This window comes from Stegostoma tigrinum, chromosome 6, assembly GCF_030684315.1.
Source record: "Stegostoma tigrinum isolate sSteTig4 chromosome 6, sSteTig4.hap1, whole genome shotgun sequence".
NCBI lineage: Eukaryota > Metazoa > Chordata > Chondrichthyes > Orectolobiformes > Stegostomatidae > Stegostoma > Stegostoma tigrinum.
Genome location: NC_081359.1, coordinates 73,407,704 through 73,422,338, shown reverse-complemented (window position 1 = coordinate 73,422,338; position 14,635 = coordinate 73,407,704). Strand labels below are relative to the sequence as shown.

The 14,635-nt window shown below is 40.6% G+C and overlaps 1 protein-coding gene across 5 annotated transcripts in view; it reads left to right on the top strand.

Annotated features, from left to right (window-relative positions):
• Positions 1-295: 295 nt before the first annotated feature.
• ska3 (spindle and kinetochore associated complex subunit 3) overlaps positions 296-14,635 on the top strand; it is a 44,978-nt gene continuing 30,638 nt past the window's right edge. For 3 of the 5 annotated variants that reach the window (XM_059646667.1, XM_048532185.2, XM_059646668.1), the window contains exons 1-3: positions 363-408; positions 4,070-4,179; positions 4,521-4,585. In XM_059646667.1, the coding sequence (XP_059502650.1) occupies positions 4,080-4,179; positions 4,521-4,585 (165 nt within the window). In that variant the 5' untranslated portion in view covers positions 363-408; positions 4,070-4,079. Of the gene's footprint in view, positions 409-4,066; positions 4,180-4,520; positions 4,586-14,635 lie in introns of all 5 variants that reach the window. The other 2 variants (XM_048532184.2, XM_059646666.1) reach the window with 2 other exon arrangements.

The window sequence follows — 14,635 nt, the reverse complement described above, 5'->3', positions numbered from 1 at the left end:
TGGAACTTTCAAGAGAAGGCGATAAACGTACAATCACTATAAACAGAGATAATGGGAACTGCAGATTCTGGAGAATCCGAGATAACAAAGTGTGGAGCTGGATGAACACAGCAGGCCAAGCAGCATCTTAGGAGCACAAAAGCTGAAGTTTCTGGCCTCGACCCTCATCAGAAAATCCTAAGTTGCTGCTTGGCCTGCTGCGTGCATCCAACTCCGCACTTCGTAATCACTGGAAACAGCCTGGGCTGGGGAAGAGGAAGATAGTAATTGCGCATGTGCCTTACCAGACCGTTGAGTGTAATGGTGCATGCGCAGGCGCGATTAGTGGGCTCCGTTCTAGAAGCTGATTTTAAATTGAGTGGCGCGAGGTTGTAGCGGGGTTCAACTGTATCGGTGGTGAGTTTAAACGTTAGTGAGCTTTGTCGCTGGGGATATCAAAAGATAAGAGTAATGAGATATCATCTTGTGATTTCTGTGGGAACAGTAGTTGTTTATGTTAGTGTGCTGACTTTGTACAATATTTGGCAATGTTTAAAAACGGAAAGGTTGGTGGACGGATTCGTTGAGTTCGTCTTAAATGGTTCCCGTCCTGGAGTCAGGTCTTCAGAATATGAATGAAGGTCCATGTTTATTGCGTCCGAATGTAATGAATTTTAATTTTCTTTTAAAGCATAATGGCCAACAAACCTACAAATGGAAGCCGCGCTAAGCTGGCAGAGGCTGTTTTACCTTGTTGATTGGAGTCACTGCTGAAACTAAAGCATAAATTTCTGTAATTGAACAGCCCTTAGTCAGAACTTTCTTTATTAGTTATTACTCACCATTAATTTAATGTTGTGTGCACGGGTGCTAATTGAGTGATTTGGGTCTAATATAGCAATACACCTAAATCAGCAGGTTTACATTAAATTTATGAGGAATAATAGAAGAAATATGTGCAACTGTAGAGATCCACACTGTTATCTCGTGCAACTGTAGAGATCCACACTGTTATCTCTTGCAACTATAGAGCAGCTTTCAGCCCTTAAATGCCAAAAATGTTTACAGCAAAATAAGTTAATTTTAAACAAGTTGTTGCTAATGTTAATAAAGGAAGTATAATACTCAAATTGAGCACAGCAATGTACACAAGTAGGCCTGTGACACTGACAATATAAGTTATGATGATGGTTGATTGCTAGCTATTGGCCAGGGCACCATAAAGTACAGAGAAGTAGTGCTAAGGGATTTTTGGAGACTAGTTGCAGATGGCTGGTTAGAAGGACTTCCTCAGTATTACACATGATTCTAAACACAGTTTTTCTCTTAAACTCTGTGGATTGTGCCTCAAATTCACAATCTTCTGGTTTTAAGGGGGAAAATAAGAATAAGTGAGCCAGAATAGACACTTCTGCAAGGTGTGTCAGGGTGATGGTGGTGTTGGGGGGGAGGGTAGGAGGATGATGGGAAATGACCACGACAAATCGAGTAAGTGCACAAAACTGATGGCTTGATTTCAAGCTCAGATTGCGATTACATTCATTTAAAATTATAAAGGCAAGATGAAATATTTTCCTTGTGGTGAGAAAAGAAATTTTAGGACTCCATTTCCACAATCAGTAACATCTAATGCACAAGTATGAAAGGTGGTCAAAATTGACTAGGGAAATATTGGCATTTTAGTTTGAGTTGTTGAGATTCAAAACCTTGTAGGGTTTTACAGGGCCTTGGTCAGGTTCCATGTGGTGTGCTGTTCTATTTTTGACATGAAACTGTAGGAAAAAAATTTCCTTTGGAAGGGGGTGCAGATTCACCAGACTAATACTAGGGCTTGAAGAGTTCCAATTATTTCATGAGATGTGGGTGTCACTGCTAAGGCTGACATTTGTTGGCAATGTCTAATTGCCCTTACTGCCTTCAACACTGCAATTGATCTGAGAAGGTACACCACCATGCTCTGGGAAAGGAATTGTTGGGATATTGACTCAGTGACTGTGAAGGAACTGATTATGGTTCTAATTCAGGGTAATATGACTTGAAGGCGGGCGGAAGCCTAGAGGTGATGCTTCACATCCATTCCCTGTGCCTGTTACCTAAAGGTTGTGCTTTTGGGAAGGTGCTGTCAGAGGAGGCTTGGTGAGTTGCTGCAGTACATTTGGTACATGCCACACAGATACAATTGGGTATTGGTGGTAAAAGCCCCCATAATAGCTCTTTTTTGGGTCTGGTTTTCAGTGCTGGTGCCTTTTCTTGATCATGTTGGGAAAATTATTCACGTTTTCTTTTGCAGTCATTTCCACCCTTTTCTGACCATCTCCAATTTCATCTCTGATTTGACTCACCCCACCCATTCCTGCATTTCTTGTTTCCATTTATGGGGATAGGATGTTTAGTAGTCTTCATTATAAACCCACCAATTCTCAAAGCTACTTGATTTACCTGTACTCATGTATTCTTGCCATTTCTTCATCTGTTTCAACAGTCCTGATGATACACTTTCTGTGATGGTGCTTATGATGTGTCTTCCTTTCTCCTCAACTAAGTAATCGCCCACTGTGGTGGATAGGGCCCGTGATGAAGTCAGACCCACTTCCCATATCTCTCAGAACCATTATAGGGTTCTCTTCCCTCACTCTCCACCCCATTAGCTACTCTAGTCAAAGATTGTTGTATGCCATTTCTACCATCTCCAGCATAACGCTGAAACAACTTACATTTCTCTCCCTCGTCTCCATCAGTATTTTTAATGGCCTCTTCCCTCTGATGCCTTTGTTCGCTCCTCTGTTATCCCTAACACGTTATCCCCCTCCCAGGGATTCCTTTTCATTCAATCCCAAGAAGTGTAATAATTGCCTTTTTATTTCATACCATCATCACCAATTCCTTTTGCTGCTGTGCAGTTCTGAGGTCTGAATGCGACAGCAGCTTCCCAAAGCAGAAACCAATGAGTTGGCGCACCTGTCATGTTTGGAGCCTTGAGCATGGCTGCATGCCTTTAGAGGGAATGTTGGTTGTAGGTCTGAAGGAGAGTACAAGAAAGGAGCAAGGCTTGGAAGAATTTGTAAGCGAGAATGCAAATCTTAAAATTGATATCTCACTTGATTCCGTGAATGTGGGTGAAAAGGATGTGGGAGTTGAAACACAAACAGTAAAACTTTTTAGAAACACAATGAAGTGAATGCTCTATCACGCAAGTTTGATGGGAAAATGAATTTGTGTTGCAAGTTGGAATGCTTTGACTGTTTGTTTTTATTCAACAACCATTTTGTCTGACTGTCAGGCCAACTGTTTCTGTCTTCTGAAAGATTGGAGAACTTTATGTGCAGAAACCTTCAATAGACTTGTGGGAGTGACTAGTATTGATACACCTAACAAGAAGTCTGTTTACATCTACAATTTGGAACTGACTGGATATACAATCATATTGATCATTGTTTTGGTGTCCAATTGGTTAAGAGCGTTGTTGACAAAATCAGTTCCGACTGGGGCCCTTTTCCCCTCCATGCCAATGCTAGTTAACATTTCAAATATTTGGCTGCCTTGTGATATAAAAAAGGTTACTTTACTTTATTAACAACAGTACTTGTGTGGGAATGATGCTTTTAAAACAAAAACTAGGAAATAGGTGGCCAGAAGGGTGGAATAAAAGCAGAAGACAAGAGCATAAGATGGTTTGGAGGAAAGGCATTTATAGTTGGAAAGAAAAGAAAATGGAATTGGAAGTATGGTTCAGTGTGGAGAGTAAAGGAAGCGCCAGCATAAACCTAGATTGTGGAAGATGAACACATGGTTGAATTGGTAGATAAATGCCCAAGTGTAATGAATTGTGTCCGTAAAAGGATGGTGAGTGACATGGATAATGATCTATGAACCTCTAGATGGGTAACTTCTGTAAACTAAGGCAAGATGGTGTTATAAATGATTAAATGTTTAATTGCTTTCTGAAAAGCTACTTCATAGTAGTCTGTTAAAGGACCTAATCTTTTGATTTAGGAATCAGCGCAGCATAATAATGTGTGACGTGACAGCAGCTTTCACAGTTGAGGAATTTGTGGGTGTTTAAGCATTTTTCATTCTTTTTTTAAAGTAGTGTATTCTCAATGGATCCAATACATAATTTCTTCACCAAGTTGAGGACCCTCGCAATAAATTTGGAGAATGAAACCAGATATCTAGATCATGCTTTGAATAACGAATCTGGTAAGCTGGCAAATTAACAGTTAAAGTCCTGTTGTAATGGGAAAATAATCAATTCTACTAAAGTGATGCAATCCTTAAAAGCTGTATCCATGTGGCCACTTCCAACTTAATTGTGCTTTGTGAAATGTTTGGAACTGCTAGTTAAAGGAAATATTTTGCATAAAGCTTCCTCCCTGGCTAAAGTTTCAGCTGCTACCTAACAGTATTCTGTATGTATACCATGTGTGGTGCTGATTTTATTATATTGTTTCCTAATTTGGTGCATTGATTTATAACTTTAGCTTTGAACTTTCCCAATAAATCTGAAGAAGCCTAAATGTATTTTTTATTTTTTCATGAAGATCATGAAGAAGAAGCTCCAAAGAAGATCCTTCATGAGTTACATTCTGAAGTTAGACATGTAAAGGTAGAGTTTAAATGATGAATTTATTCATTACCATTGATTGACTGGATGTTGTAAGTTCAAAATCTAGTTAATTTCCTTATTCTTGTATGCAACATACAAGCTTTATTTCCCAATCAGTGTATTGATTGCTTGCTATTTGATCTTTTGGCTACAGTTGTGATTCCTGCAAGTTCCAGGTTGGAGTTTGAGATACAGGTGTTTCGAAAATCTTTTTAGGCTAACCAATAAGAAATTACTACATAGCTATGCCAAATATAAATAGTGATGTACTAACAATTTCATTAATGTGCATTAATTTTCATACATGAAGTATTACATTCATCTTAAGTGAATTCACCAGGATTAATCATTTGATTTTCCCTTAATTTAAAAGGAATAAAATTGTTCCAGAAATGATTATTCCCACTCTAAAACTATTCCATTTGCATTGATTTCAATTCCATGTATGCATTCTTGCCCAAAAGCACCTTTGACTTTTGAAGCCATTTGACACTTTGTTTCAGTGACTTTCCCTATTTAGGCATATCTACATTTTTTTAAAAAGTTCCTCTAAATATTCTTGTTCATTACATCATTTTCAAATGGTATGTATAACATTTGAACTTTTAACCTCAGTGAATAACATGACCAGTGTGAAATCCTTTAATAACTGTCCAAAAGAATTATTTAGAACAGAATCCTACTACCTGCCTCAGCAAATAGTGTTTAATTGTTTTTGGGAGGGAGAAGAGATGAGTGCCAGATGATTCATCTGCTCTGCTTTGCAGGTTCTACTTGTATCTCACTTTGAGAAATGAATGACACAACAGTATTCTTGCAACTCATGGAGAATTGCTGTGTTACAATATTACATAAAACGGAGCAACTTTATTTAAGATAAATGTTAGAAAATTCAACAAATGTTGGTCCTGAGTATAAAACAAAAGGAAGTTACTATTAACCAATGATTCCAGAATTTTAGTTCAACAGAGGGATTTTTTTTTTCTGGAAAGGAAGAAAGTTGATGCTCTAGATCTAAAATGCATCAGAGTTTACTTACTTTGGGGGCAAATCCTTCAGTTAACAGGTAAGATAGACATTCTATCTAGCGATCATGAATGTTTCAGTTGTGATGGGAATAACTATCCTTGATGTCAAGACAGCATTTGATCAAGTGTGGTACCAAGGAACTTTAGTAAAACTGAAATAATTGGAGTTTGGGAATGGAGAAGTGAGGACAGCTCTCCATTTCAGTATTTTTTTTCTTAGCCATAACTAGATCAAAGAAAAAGTTGTTGTGGTTGTTGCAGGCCAATCATCTCTGCCCCAGTACATCATTGCGGGGGTTCCTCAGGTTAGTGTCCCAGATACAAGCACTTAGTTACTTCATCAATGATCTTTTCTCCATCATAAGGTCAGATATCAGGAAGTTTGACTGCACAAAGTTCAGCACTATTTGCAACTTCTCAGTTACTGAAATAGTCTGGGTCTGCATGCATCCGTCGAAAACATGGTTAGTTTGATAAGTTTTTGGAGTAGATCTGTAGCTCGGGTTGTGGGTGTTGAGGTTGGTTGGCTCACAGAGCTGGTTTGTTTCGTAGATGTTTCACTACCGTGCTTGGTAACATCCTCAGTGCAGCCTCTGAAGCGTCGGTGTGTTTTCCTGCATGGGGTCTGGGGTCCATTGCAATGGATTGCCTCCCTTCCAGGTTTCCTTCAGTGGAATGTATATGGGGTCAAGTTCAATGTATTTATTAATTCTGCTTCGTGGAGTGCTATGCTTCCAGGAATTCTCATGCTTGCCTTGACCTAGCCCGTCCCAGGATCTTGGTGTTGTCCCAGTCAAAGCCATGGTTCTCGTTGTCCATGTGGATTGAAAGGAGTGAGTATTGGTCGTGTCTTTTTGTAGCCAGTTGGTGTTCATGTACTTTGATAAATGGGAAGTAGATTCAAGTAAAGGCCATGTCCAATAAAAACACGAGCCAACAATCACCCCTTAATGTTCAGCACTGTTGCCATTACCGAATGCCCCATATCAACATTCTGAGGATTATCACTGACTGGTTACTGAGCTGGGTTAGCTATATAAATACTACGGCTACAAGGACAGATCAGAGGCTGACAAATCTGTGGAAACTACCTGTCCATCTAATTTTCCTAAGGCTGTAAGATGTAAGGCAAAAACCAGGAACGTGAACAAACACATTTGCCTAAAAAAAATCACATCTTCAATGCTCCAAGTTCTATACCATCCAGGAGAAAGCAGCCCATGGATTGGCACTATCTACATTCAAGGAATGTAAAGCAGTGCGGAGGAGAGGAACAAATTAGTATGAAACAGTGTGACGGAGCATCGGACCAACAGTTTTGGGAGAATGGCATTGAATAATAAATTAACACAAAGCTGATAGGGTAGGTGATGCTTTGTAATTCCTGGACAATTGTGTGATTCGACTGTAAATCTGTTTTCCATAAATGCCTGCAGTTTGAATTTCAACTCAGTATTTGCAGTTCCGTATCCAGCTCAGTGTGACCTAGAACTGTTCAGGGGTGGGGCAAGGTGTGATGGTTCTTGTGCTGTTGGAAAGCTTTAAATTAAATGACAGGATGGGAACCAAAGAGGTGAGAAACAAAGATGAAACAAAACATAGAAAAGTAAGAAATAAAAATAGAAGGCAGAAGAAACATTGGAAAACTATGATGGCTAACAAGATTAAAAAGGCAAGTTCTATAGGCTTTGTGGCTTAATGTGTGGAATAATCACAATAAAGTAAATGAATCAACACAAATAGATAGAAACGGTTATGAAATGGTTGCAATTACAGAAACGTGGCTGCAAGGTGACCTGAGGATAGGAACAACAGTTCTAGGACTGTTCATTATTTAGGAAGAACAAATGGAAAAAGGGACTGGAGGTAGTTTAGATCGGTACTTAGTAAAGGAGGAAATCAGTTCGTTGTGAGAACCTATATTGGCTCAGTAGGCCATGATGTGAAGTTTTCACAGATGGAAATAAGAAGCACCAAGGGGCAGAAAATGTTGGGGGTTGTCTGTGGGTCCACAATTAGTATTGGAGACGTCAGTGAAGACATTAAGGAAGCAATCAGATACATGCAAAGTGGGTACAACTGTAATCATGGCAGATTTTAGTCTGCACTTGATATGTTTTATTAAGACCAATATGTTGAGGAACCAGCCAGAAATCAAACTAATTACTGTGCAACGTGAAAGGAATAGTGCTAGGGAGATTTTAGTGGGGTTAAAGGCTGACAGATCACCAGGGCCTGTTAACTTGCATTCCAAAACACTAAAAGCTGTGGTCCTGGTAATGCTGGATACATTGGTGGTCACCTTCCAAAATTCTATTGATTCTAGAGCAGTTCCTGCAAGTTGGGTGGTAGTAAATGTAGTAACCCAACTATTTAAAAAGAATGGGAAAGATAGTAGATAAGTTAACCTAACATCTATAGTAGGGAAAATGCAAGAGTATTAAAAAAGACTGGAAAGCATTGAGACTGGACAAACCCAGTATGAATTTATAAAAGGTAACTCCTGCTTAACTGATCTACCAGAGCCGTTTGAGGATGTAGCTGGTGGAGTAGATGAGGGACAACCAGTGGATGTGGTATTTTTGATAAGATCCCAGAAAAGAGAGTAATGGATAAAAATAAAATGCGTGGGATAGGGAATACTATATTGGCATGGATTGAGAATTGGTTGACTGACAAGAAAAGTGTGGGAATAAATGTTTTTTTTCCAGATGGCAGACATTGACTTGTGTGGCATACCACAAGGGTCAATGCTTGGGCCCGAGCAACATAAGTGACCTGGATGAGGAAGCTAAATGCAATATTTCCAAGTTTGCTGAAGACAAAGCATGGTACAAGAAGGCTTCAAATGATTCAGACATGTTGTGTGAATGGACCAAGCGTGGCTAAATGTGAAGTCAGACACTTCAGTGTGAAAAGAAAGAATATTACTTGATTATTGGGGAAATGTGGATGTGTTCAAGGATCGGGCTGACCTTGTACAGCAGTCAATGAAAGTAGATAGGTAAGAGCAGCCAGAATTTAGGAAGACAAATGATATAGGGGAGGAGATGGCTTAGTGGCATTATCACTGGACTGTTAATCCAGAGACCCAAGTAATGTTTTGTGGGCCTGGGTTCAAATCCTGCCACAGCAGGAATTTGAGTTTAATAAAAATTTTGATTAGGAATCTAACAGTGACCATGAATCCATTGTCAATTATTGGAAAATCTTCCACAGGGATGACACAGTTGCTCAGTGGTTAGCACTGCTGCCTCAGCGCTGGGGACCTGGGTTCAATCTCTCCCTCGGGCAACTGTCTGCACAGGTTTCCTCCAGGTGCTCTAGTTTCTGCCCACAGTCCAAAGATGTGCAGGTTAGGTGGATTGGCCATGGGAAATTGCTGGTAGTGATCTGAAATGTGTAAGTCAGGTGGGATCTAAGGGGATGGGTCCGGGTGGGATGCTCTGAAGATCGGTGTGGACTTGGGCCAAAGGGTCTGTTTCCACACTGTAGGGATTCTATGATTTATACGGGCCTTCATTGCAAGAGGGATTGTTACACAGGGCTTTGGTGTGACTGCACCTGGAATATTCCATGCAGTTTTGGTCTCCTATCTAAAGAAAGGATATATTTGTCATATGGCAGATGTTTACTGTGTTAATATTGCAGAGACAGGACTGTTCAATTGGGTCTATATTTACTAGAGTTTAGAAGAATGAGAGGTGATCTGATTTGTAACTAAAATTAAATAAAATTTTAACTGGATAGACTAGATGCAGCGAGGATGTTTTCCCTAGTTGGGAAGTTTAGAACCAGGGTCACCATCATAGGATATGGGGTAGCCATTTAGGATTCAAATGAGAACTTCCTTTGCTCAAAAGTCAGTGTAATTGCAGGAGGCTGTGGAGGCCAAGTTGGGGTGAGTTTTTTTTTTCGATACAAGCCATCAAAGAGGTCTGATGAGAGAGGAAGACCATAAGACATAGGAGCAGAAATTAAGCCATTCGGCCCATCGATTCTGCTATGCCATTTAATCATGGCTGGTAAGTTTCTCAACCCCATTCTCCTGCTTTCTCCCCATAACCCTTGATCACCTTGATAATCAAGAACCTTTCTCAGTCTTAAATGTACTCAATGACCTGGCCTCCACATTCCATAGTGAATTCCATAGATTCACTATTGTCTGGCTGAAGAAGTTTCTCCTTATCTCTGTTCTTAAGGGCCTTCCCTTTACCCTAAGGCTGTGCCGTCGGGTCCTAGACTCTCCTACCAGTGGAAGCATCTTCCCAATATCTGTTTTGTCTGGGCCATTCGGTATTCTGTACGTTTCAATTAGATCCTCATCCTTCTAAACTCCAATGAATATAGTCCCAGAGTCCTGAAACATTCCTCGTATGTTAAGCTTTCCATTGCTGGGACCATTCTTGTGAACCTCCTCTGGCCCTGGAGAGGGTTCGGTACGTCCTTCCTGAGATATGGGGCCTAAAACTGCACACAATACTCCAAATGTGGCCTGACCAGAGCCTTATAAAGCTTCAGCAGTACATCGCTGCTTTTATATTCAAGTCCTCTCAAAATAAATGCCAACATTGCATTTGCCATCCTGACTACTGACTTAACCTGCAAGTTTACCTTGAGAGAATCCTGGATTAGAACTCCCAAGTCTCTTTGCACATCAGACTTATGAATTTTCTCCCCAGTTAGAAAATAGTCCATGCTTCTATTGTTCTTACCAATGTGTGTAACCTCACACTTCCCCACATTGTGCTTCATCTGCTACTTTGCCCCCTCTCCTAACCTGTCCAAATCCTTCTGAAGCCTTGCCACCCCCTCAATACTACCTGTCCCTCCACCTATCTTTGCGACATCTGCAGACTTAGCCAGAATGCCCACAGTTCCTTCATTGAGATCATTAATGTATAAAGTGAAAAGTTGTGGTCCCAATACTGACCCTTGTGGAACACCACTTATCACCGGCTGCCATCCTGAGAAAGATCCCTTTATTCCCCACTCTGGCTGTCTGGCAGAAAAAAAATCTTCTATCCATGCTAGCATCCTGCCTCTTTCACTGTGGGCCCTTATCTTACTCAACAGCCTCCTGTGTGGCACCTCATCAAAAGCCTTCTTGAAGTCCAGATAGATAACAACAACAATTGGCTCTCCTTGGTCTACCCTGCTTGTTACTTCCTCAAAGAATTCTAGCAGATTTGTCAGGCATGACCTCCCCTTGAAACCATGTTGACTCTGCCCTATTTTACTATACATTTCCAAAAATTCAGAAATCTCATGTTACAATGGACTTACCCATGACTGAGGTTAGGCTAATCAGCCTGTAATTTTCCATCTTTTTGTCTTTCTCCCTTCTTAAACAGGGGTATCATATTAGCAACTTTCCAATCCTCTGGGACCCTCCCTGACTCTGGCGATTCCTGAAAGATCACCACTAATGCTTCCACTATCTCTTCAGCTATCTCCTTTAGAACTCCTGGGGTGAGGTCCATCTGGTCCAGGTGATTTATCCACCTTCAGGCCAATCAGTTTCACTAGCACTTTTTCCCTGGTGGTTGCCACCTGACTCTCTTCCACCGTGAAGACTGACGTGAAGTAATTAATCATTTCCTCCTATTGTAGTGAATGACAGCTCAAAGTCCCAAATTACATACTCCTATTTTTAATCTGTTTTGTGAGCAGCTAGGGGATAACTTTAAAGCAGAACTAAAAAGGTCACAATCTCTGGATCACTACTTGAGCCATAAACCAATTGTCGGCTGAAGAAAATGAGGTTAGTTCCATTTGAGGAAAAATTGATGTAGGATAAATGGGCCCTGTTTAACGGGGAGCTGGCACCAGAACCAGGGAAGTCAGAGCTGCATCGTTTAGGCGGTGTTCACCTAAATGATGATGTTTCCACTGTTTTGGCAAGTCATATAATTAGGACTTCCTTTCTGTTTGGAAGGATCAGAAGCATTCATTCTTTTGTTAGGGAGGAAGGATTTTGTTGTCCAGCTGGCAGAAATCTGGTTGAACTTAGATGTATGGAACATTTTCTCTTAACAAAGAACTGTTAAGCCAGAGTAAGGATTCTAGTTTGAAAGTTCCAAACCAGAAGTATTTCGTTGAGACAGGTGACTGTGTTATTCACAATTGAGAAAGTCCTAAGTTCAGTTGTGAGACTCCTCAAGGAGGAGGCCACCAAACTCCTAAGACCAGGAATTGAAAGAAACATTTAACTTAAACCTTTAGATGTAATCGAAGGGAATGCTCTCTGTTGTTTGAATACTGTAAAGTGATGGTTTTGGGATTATATTTTCTTTGAAATCTTTCAAATTATATTCTGTAAATTGATTTGTTCTCTTTTATCATCTCTTCATTTGTGTAATAACTGTTCAAAATAAATTTTCAGCATAGCATATTTGTGTTTCAGTGGAAAAACACTGAAGAGAAGAAAAGAAAACGATATATTTGATCAAGCCAGAGTTCAGTCTGGATTAACCAGTAGTAACACCAACTGGGATCGTAACATACTGAATGTATGGGGAGACTAGAACTAAGATACACAGTTTAAAAATAAAATGTCTCCCACTTTAAGATTAAGATTATCTTTTTCTGAGGACCATGATTCATGTTTGGAACACTTTTTTTTACCGGGCCTTCAAGGTTTTTTTAAGCAGATGTGGATGGATACTGACTAACAAGGAAGTTAAAGGCTATCCGTAGTAGATGGGAGACGAAGCACATTTGGATCAGCCATGATTTTATTGAATGGTAGGACAGGCTAGAGACCAAATAGCCCACTTCTCCTAATTCATGTATTAGTTTGTAATTATTCACTTTATCTACTATCAAAGCATTGTGGCAGTTGCATATACAAGAATATGCTGCAGTGAGTCACTGGGCCTCCCTCAACAGCCTTTCCAAATCAGCAATCTCTAGAACCTAGAATGATGGGAGCAGACAGATGGACACGTCTGCAAAGTCCCCACCGAGTTATCCTGACTTGAAACTAAACCACTGTTCCTTTTGCTATCACTGGGTCAAAATCCTCAACCACCCCTACTAACAACTCCATAGGTGCACCTGCTCCAGATAGACTGCATAAAAAGCACATCAACGTCACCACCTTGAGGGAAATTTAGGATAGATAGGCAATGACTGGCATATCCAGTGGTACCTACATCCCAGACCGGTCAGCTTGACATTGATAGTGGGAAAACTGAAGACCATAATACAGGATAAAATAAATATACACTTGGTGAAAAAATAAATTAATAGTAGAAAGTCAACATGGCTTTGTCAAGGGAAAGTCTTGTCTGACAAGTTTAATTGAATTCTTTGAAGTAATAGATAGTGGATGAGGGTAGTGCTGTGAATGTTGTACACTTGGACATTAAGAAATCGTTTACTGTACCATAGGACAAGCAAATTAGAAATGTTTGGCATTGATAGGCTCTTGGCAGCATGTAATTAGAAGTTGGCTAAAAGAATAGGAGACAGAGTAGGTTCAAGTGGGCATTTCTTAGACTGGAGGCGAGTTGAAAGTGTCTCCCAGGGACCCTTGTTTTTCTGATTTTTACACAAACAAGTTGGAAATGGGTACTGAGGGCAAAATTTCTAAAGTTGCAGGTGATACTAAGCTAGGGAAAACATTGAATTATAAAGATGACACTGAACAACTTCAGAGTCCCATTGACAAGTCAGCCAAATGAACAGATAGCTGACAGATGAATTTTGCGGGAAAATGTGAGATAATGCATTTTGGCAGAAGAAACCATGGAGAGACCATACAGGCTCAATGTACAACTTTGAAGAGAACAGGAGTAGAGGAACTTTTTTGGATTCAAGTGCATGATTCTCTGAAGGTGGCAAGTTGAGATCTTATAGAATCCTTGGGGTTTATAAATATAGGCAAAGAATATAAAAGCAAGGAAGTGATGCTAATTCTCTACATGTCTTTGGCTGCACCTCACTTGGAGTGTTGTTTTCAGTTCTGGGCACCTTTTATTTAAGGAAGAATGTTAAAACCTTGGAGAGTGTGTACGGGAGATTTACAATGATGATACCAGAAATAAGGGAGTTTTAGTTTCATAGATTAGAGAAATTGGGCTTATTCTCCTTGGACCAGTGAAGATTAGATGGTGACCTTGAGATGTTCAAAATCATGAACAATTTTGACAAGGAAGAGAAGGATATTCTGTTCTCACTAGCTGGTATGTCAGTAACTAGGGGCCACAATTTCAAGATCGTCTGCAAGTTAGCTAGGAGTGAAATGAGGAGAGACTTCTTTATTTCGAATTGTTAGGATTTGGAATGCACTGCTTGGAAGAGTGGTGGAAATGGATTCAGTAAGTTTCAGAAGAGAGCTGGATGTGTATTTGGAAGTGGTGAATACTGGCTATGGCAGTAGGGCTGGAGAATGTGACTAGCCAGGTAACTTTCATGTGCAGTACATAAATGATGGGCTGAATGGCCTCCTGCACTGTAAAGTTCTGTGATTTGTAGCTGTAAGCAACTCACTATTGTCTGATTCATGCCTTGCCCCAATTTTGTAGACCTAAGTGTGGAGCTGGAGGAACACAGGCTAGGCAGCATCAGAGGTGTAGGGAAGTTGACGTTTCAGGTTGGAACGCTTCAGAAATGGGGGAGGAGGAAGGAGCCTCAGAAATAAATAGAGAGGAGGGGTGGGGCTGGGGAAGATAGGTAGGATGATGATAGGTGAGTGCAGGTGGGGAGTGGTGGAGATTGGCCAGTGAGGTGAGAAGACCGGATAGGTGGGAGAGATGATGGACAGGTTGTATCAGGTCAAAGAGGTGGGGATCAAAGGAAGGGTTGGCCATGGGATGAGGCCGGGGGTGGGGAGATTTTGAAACTGGTAAAGTCCACATTTAGGCCTTGGGCTGTAGACTCCCAAGGTGGAATATGAGGTGCTGCTCCTCCAGTTTGGGGGTGTTATTGCAACGCCAGAGGATTCCCAGGATGGATATGTTGCTCTGGGAGTGCGAGGGGGGGAGTTGAAATGGTTCACAACCGGAAGGAGGTGGTT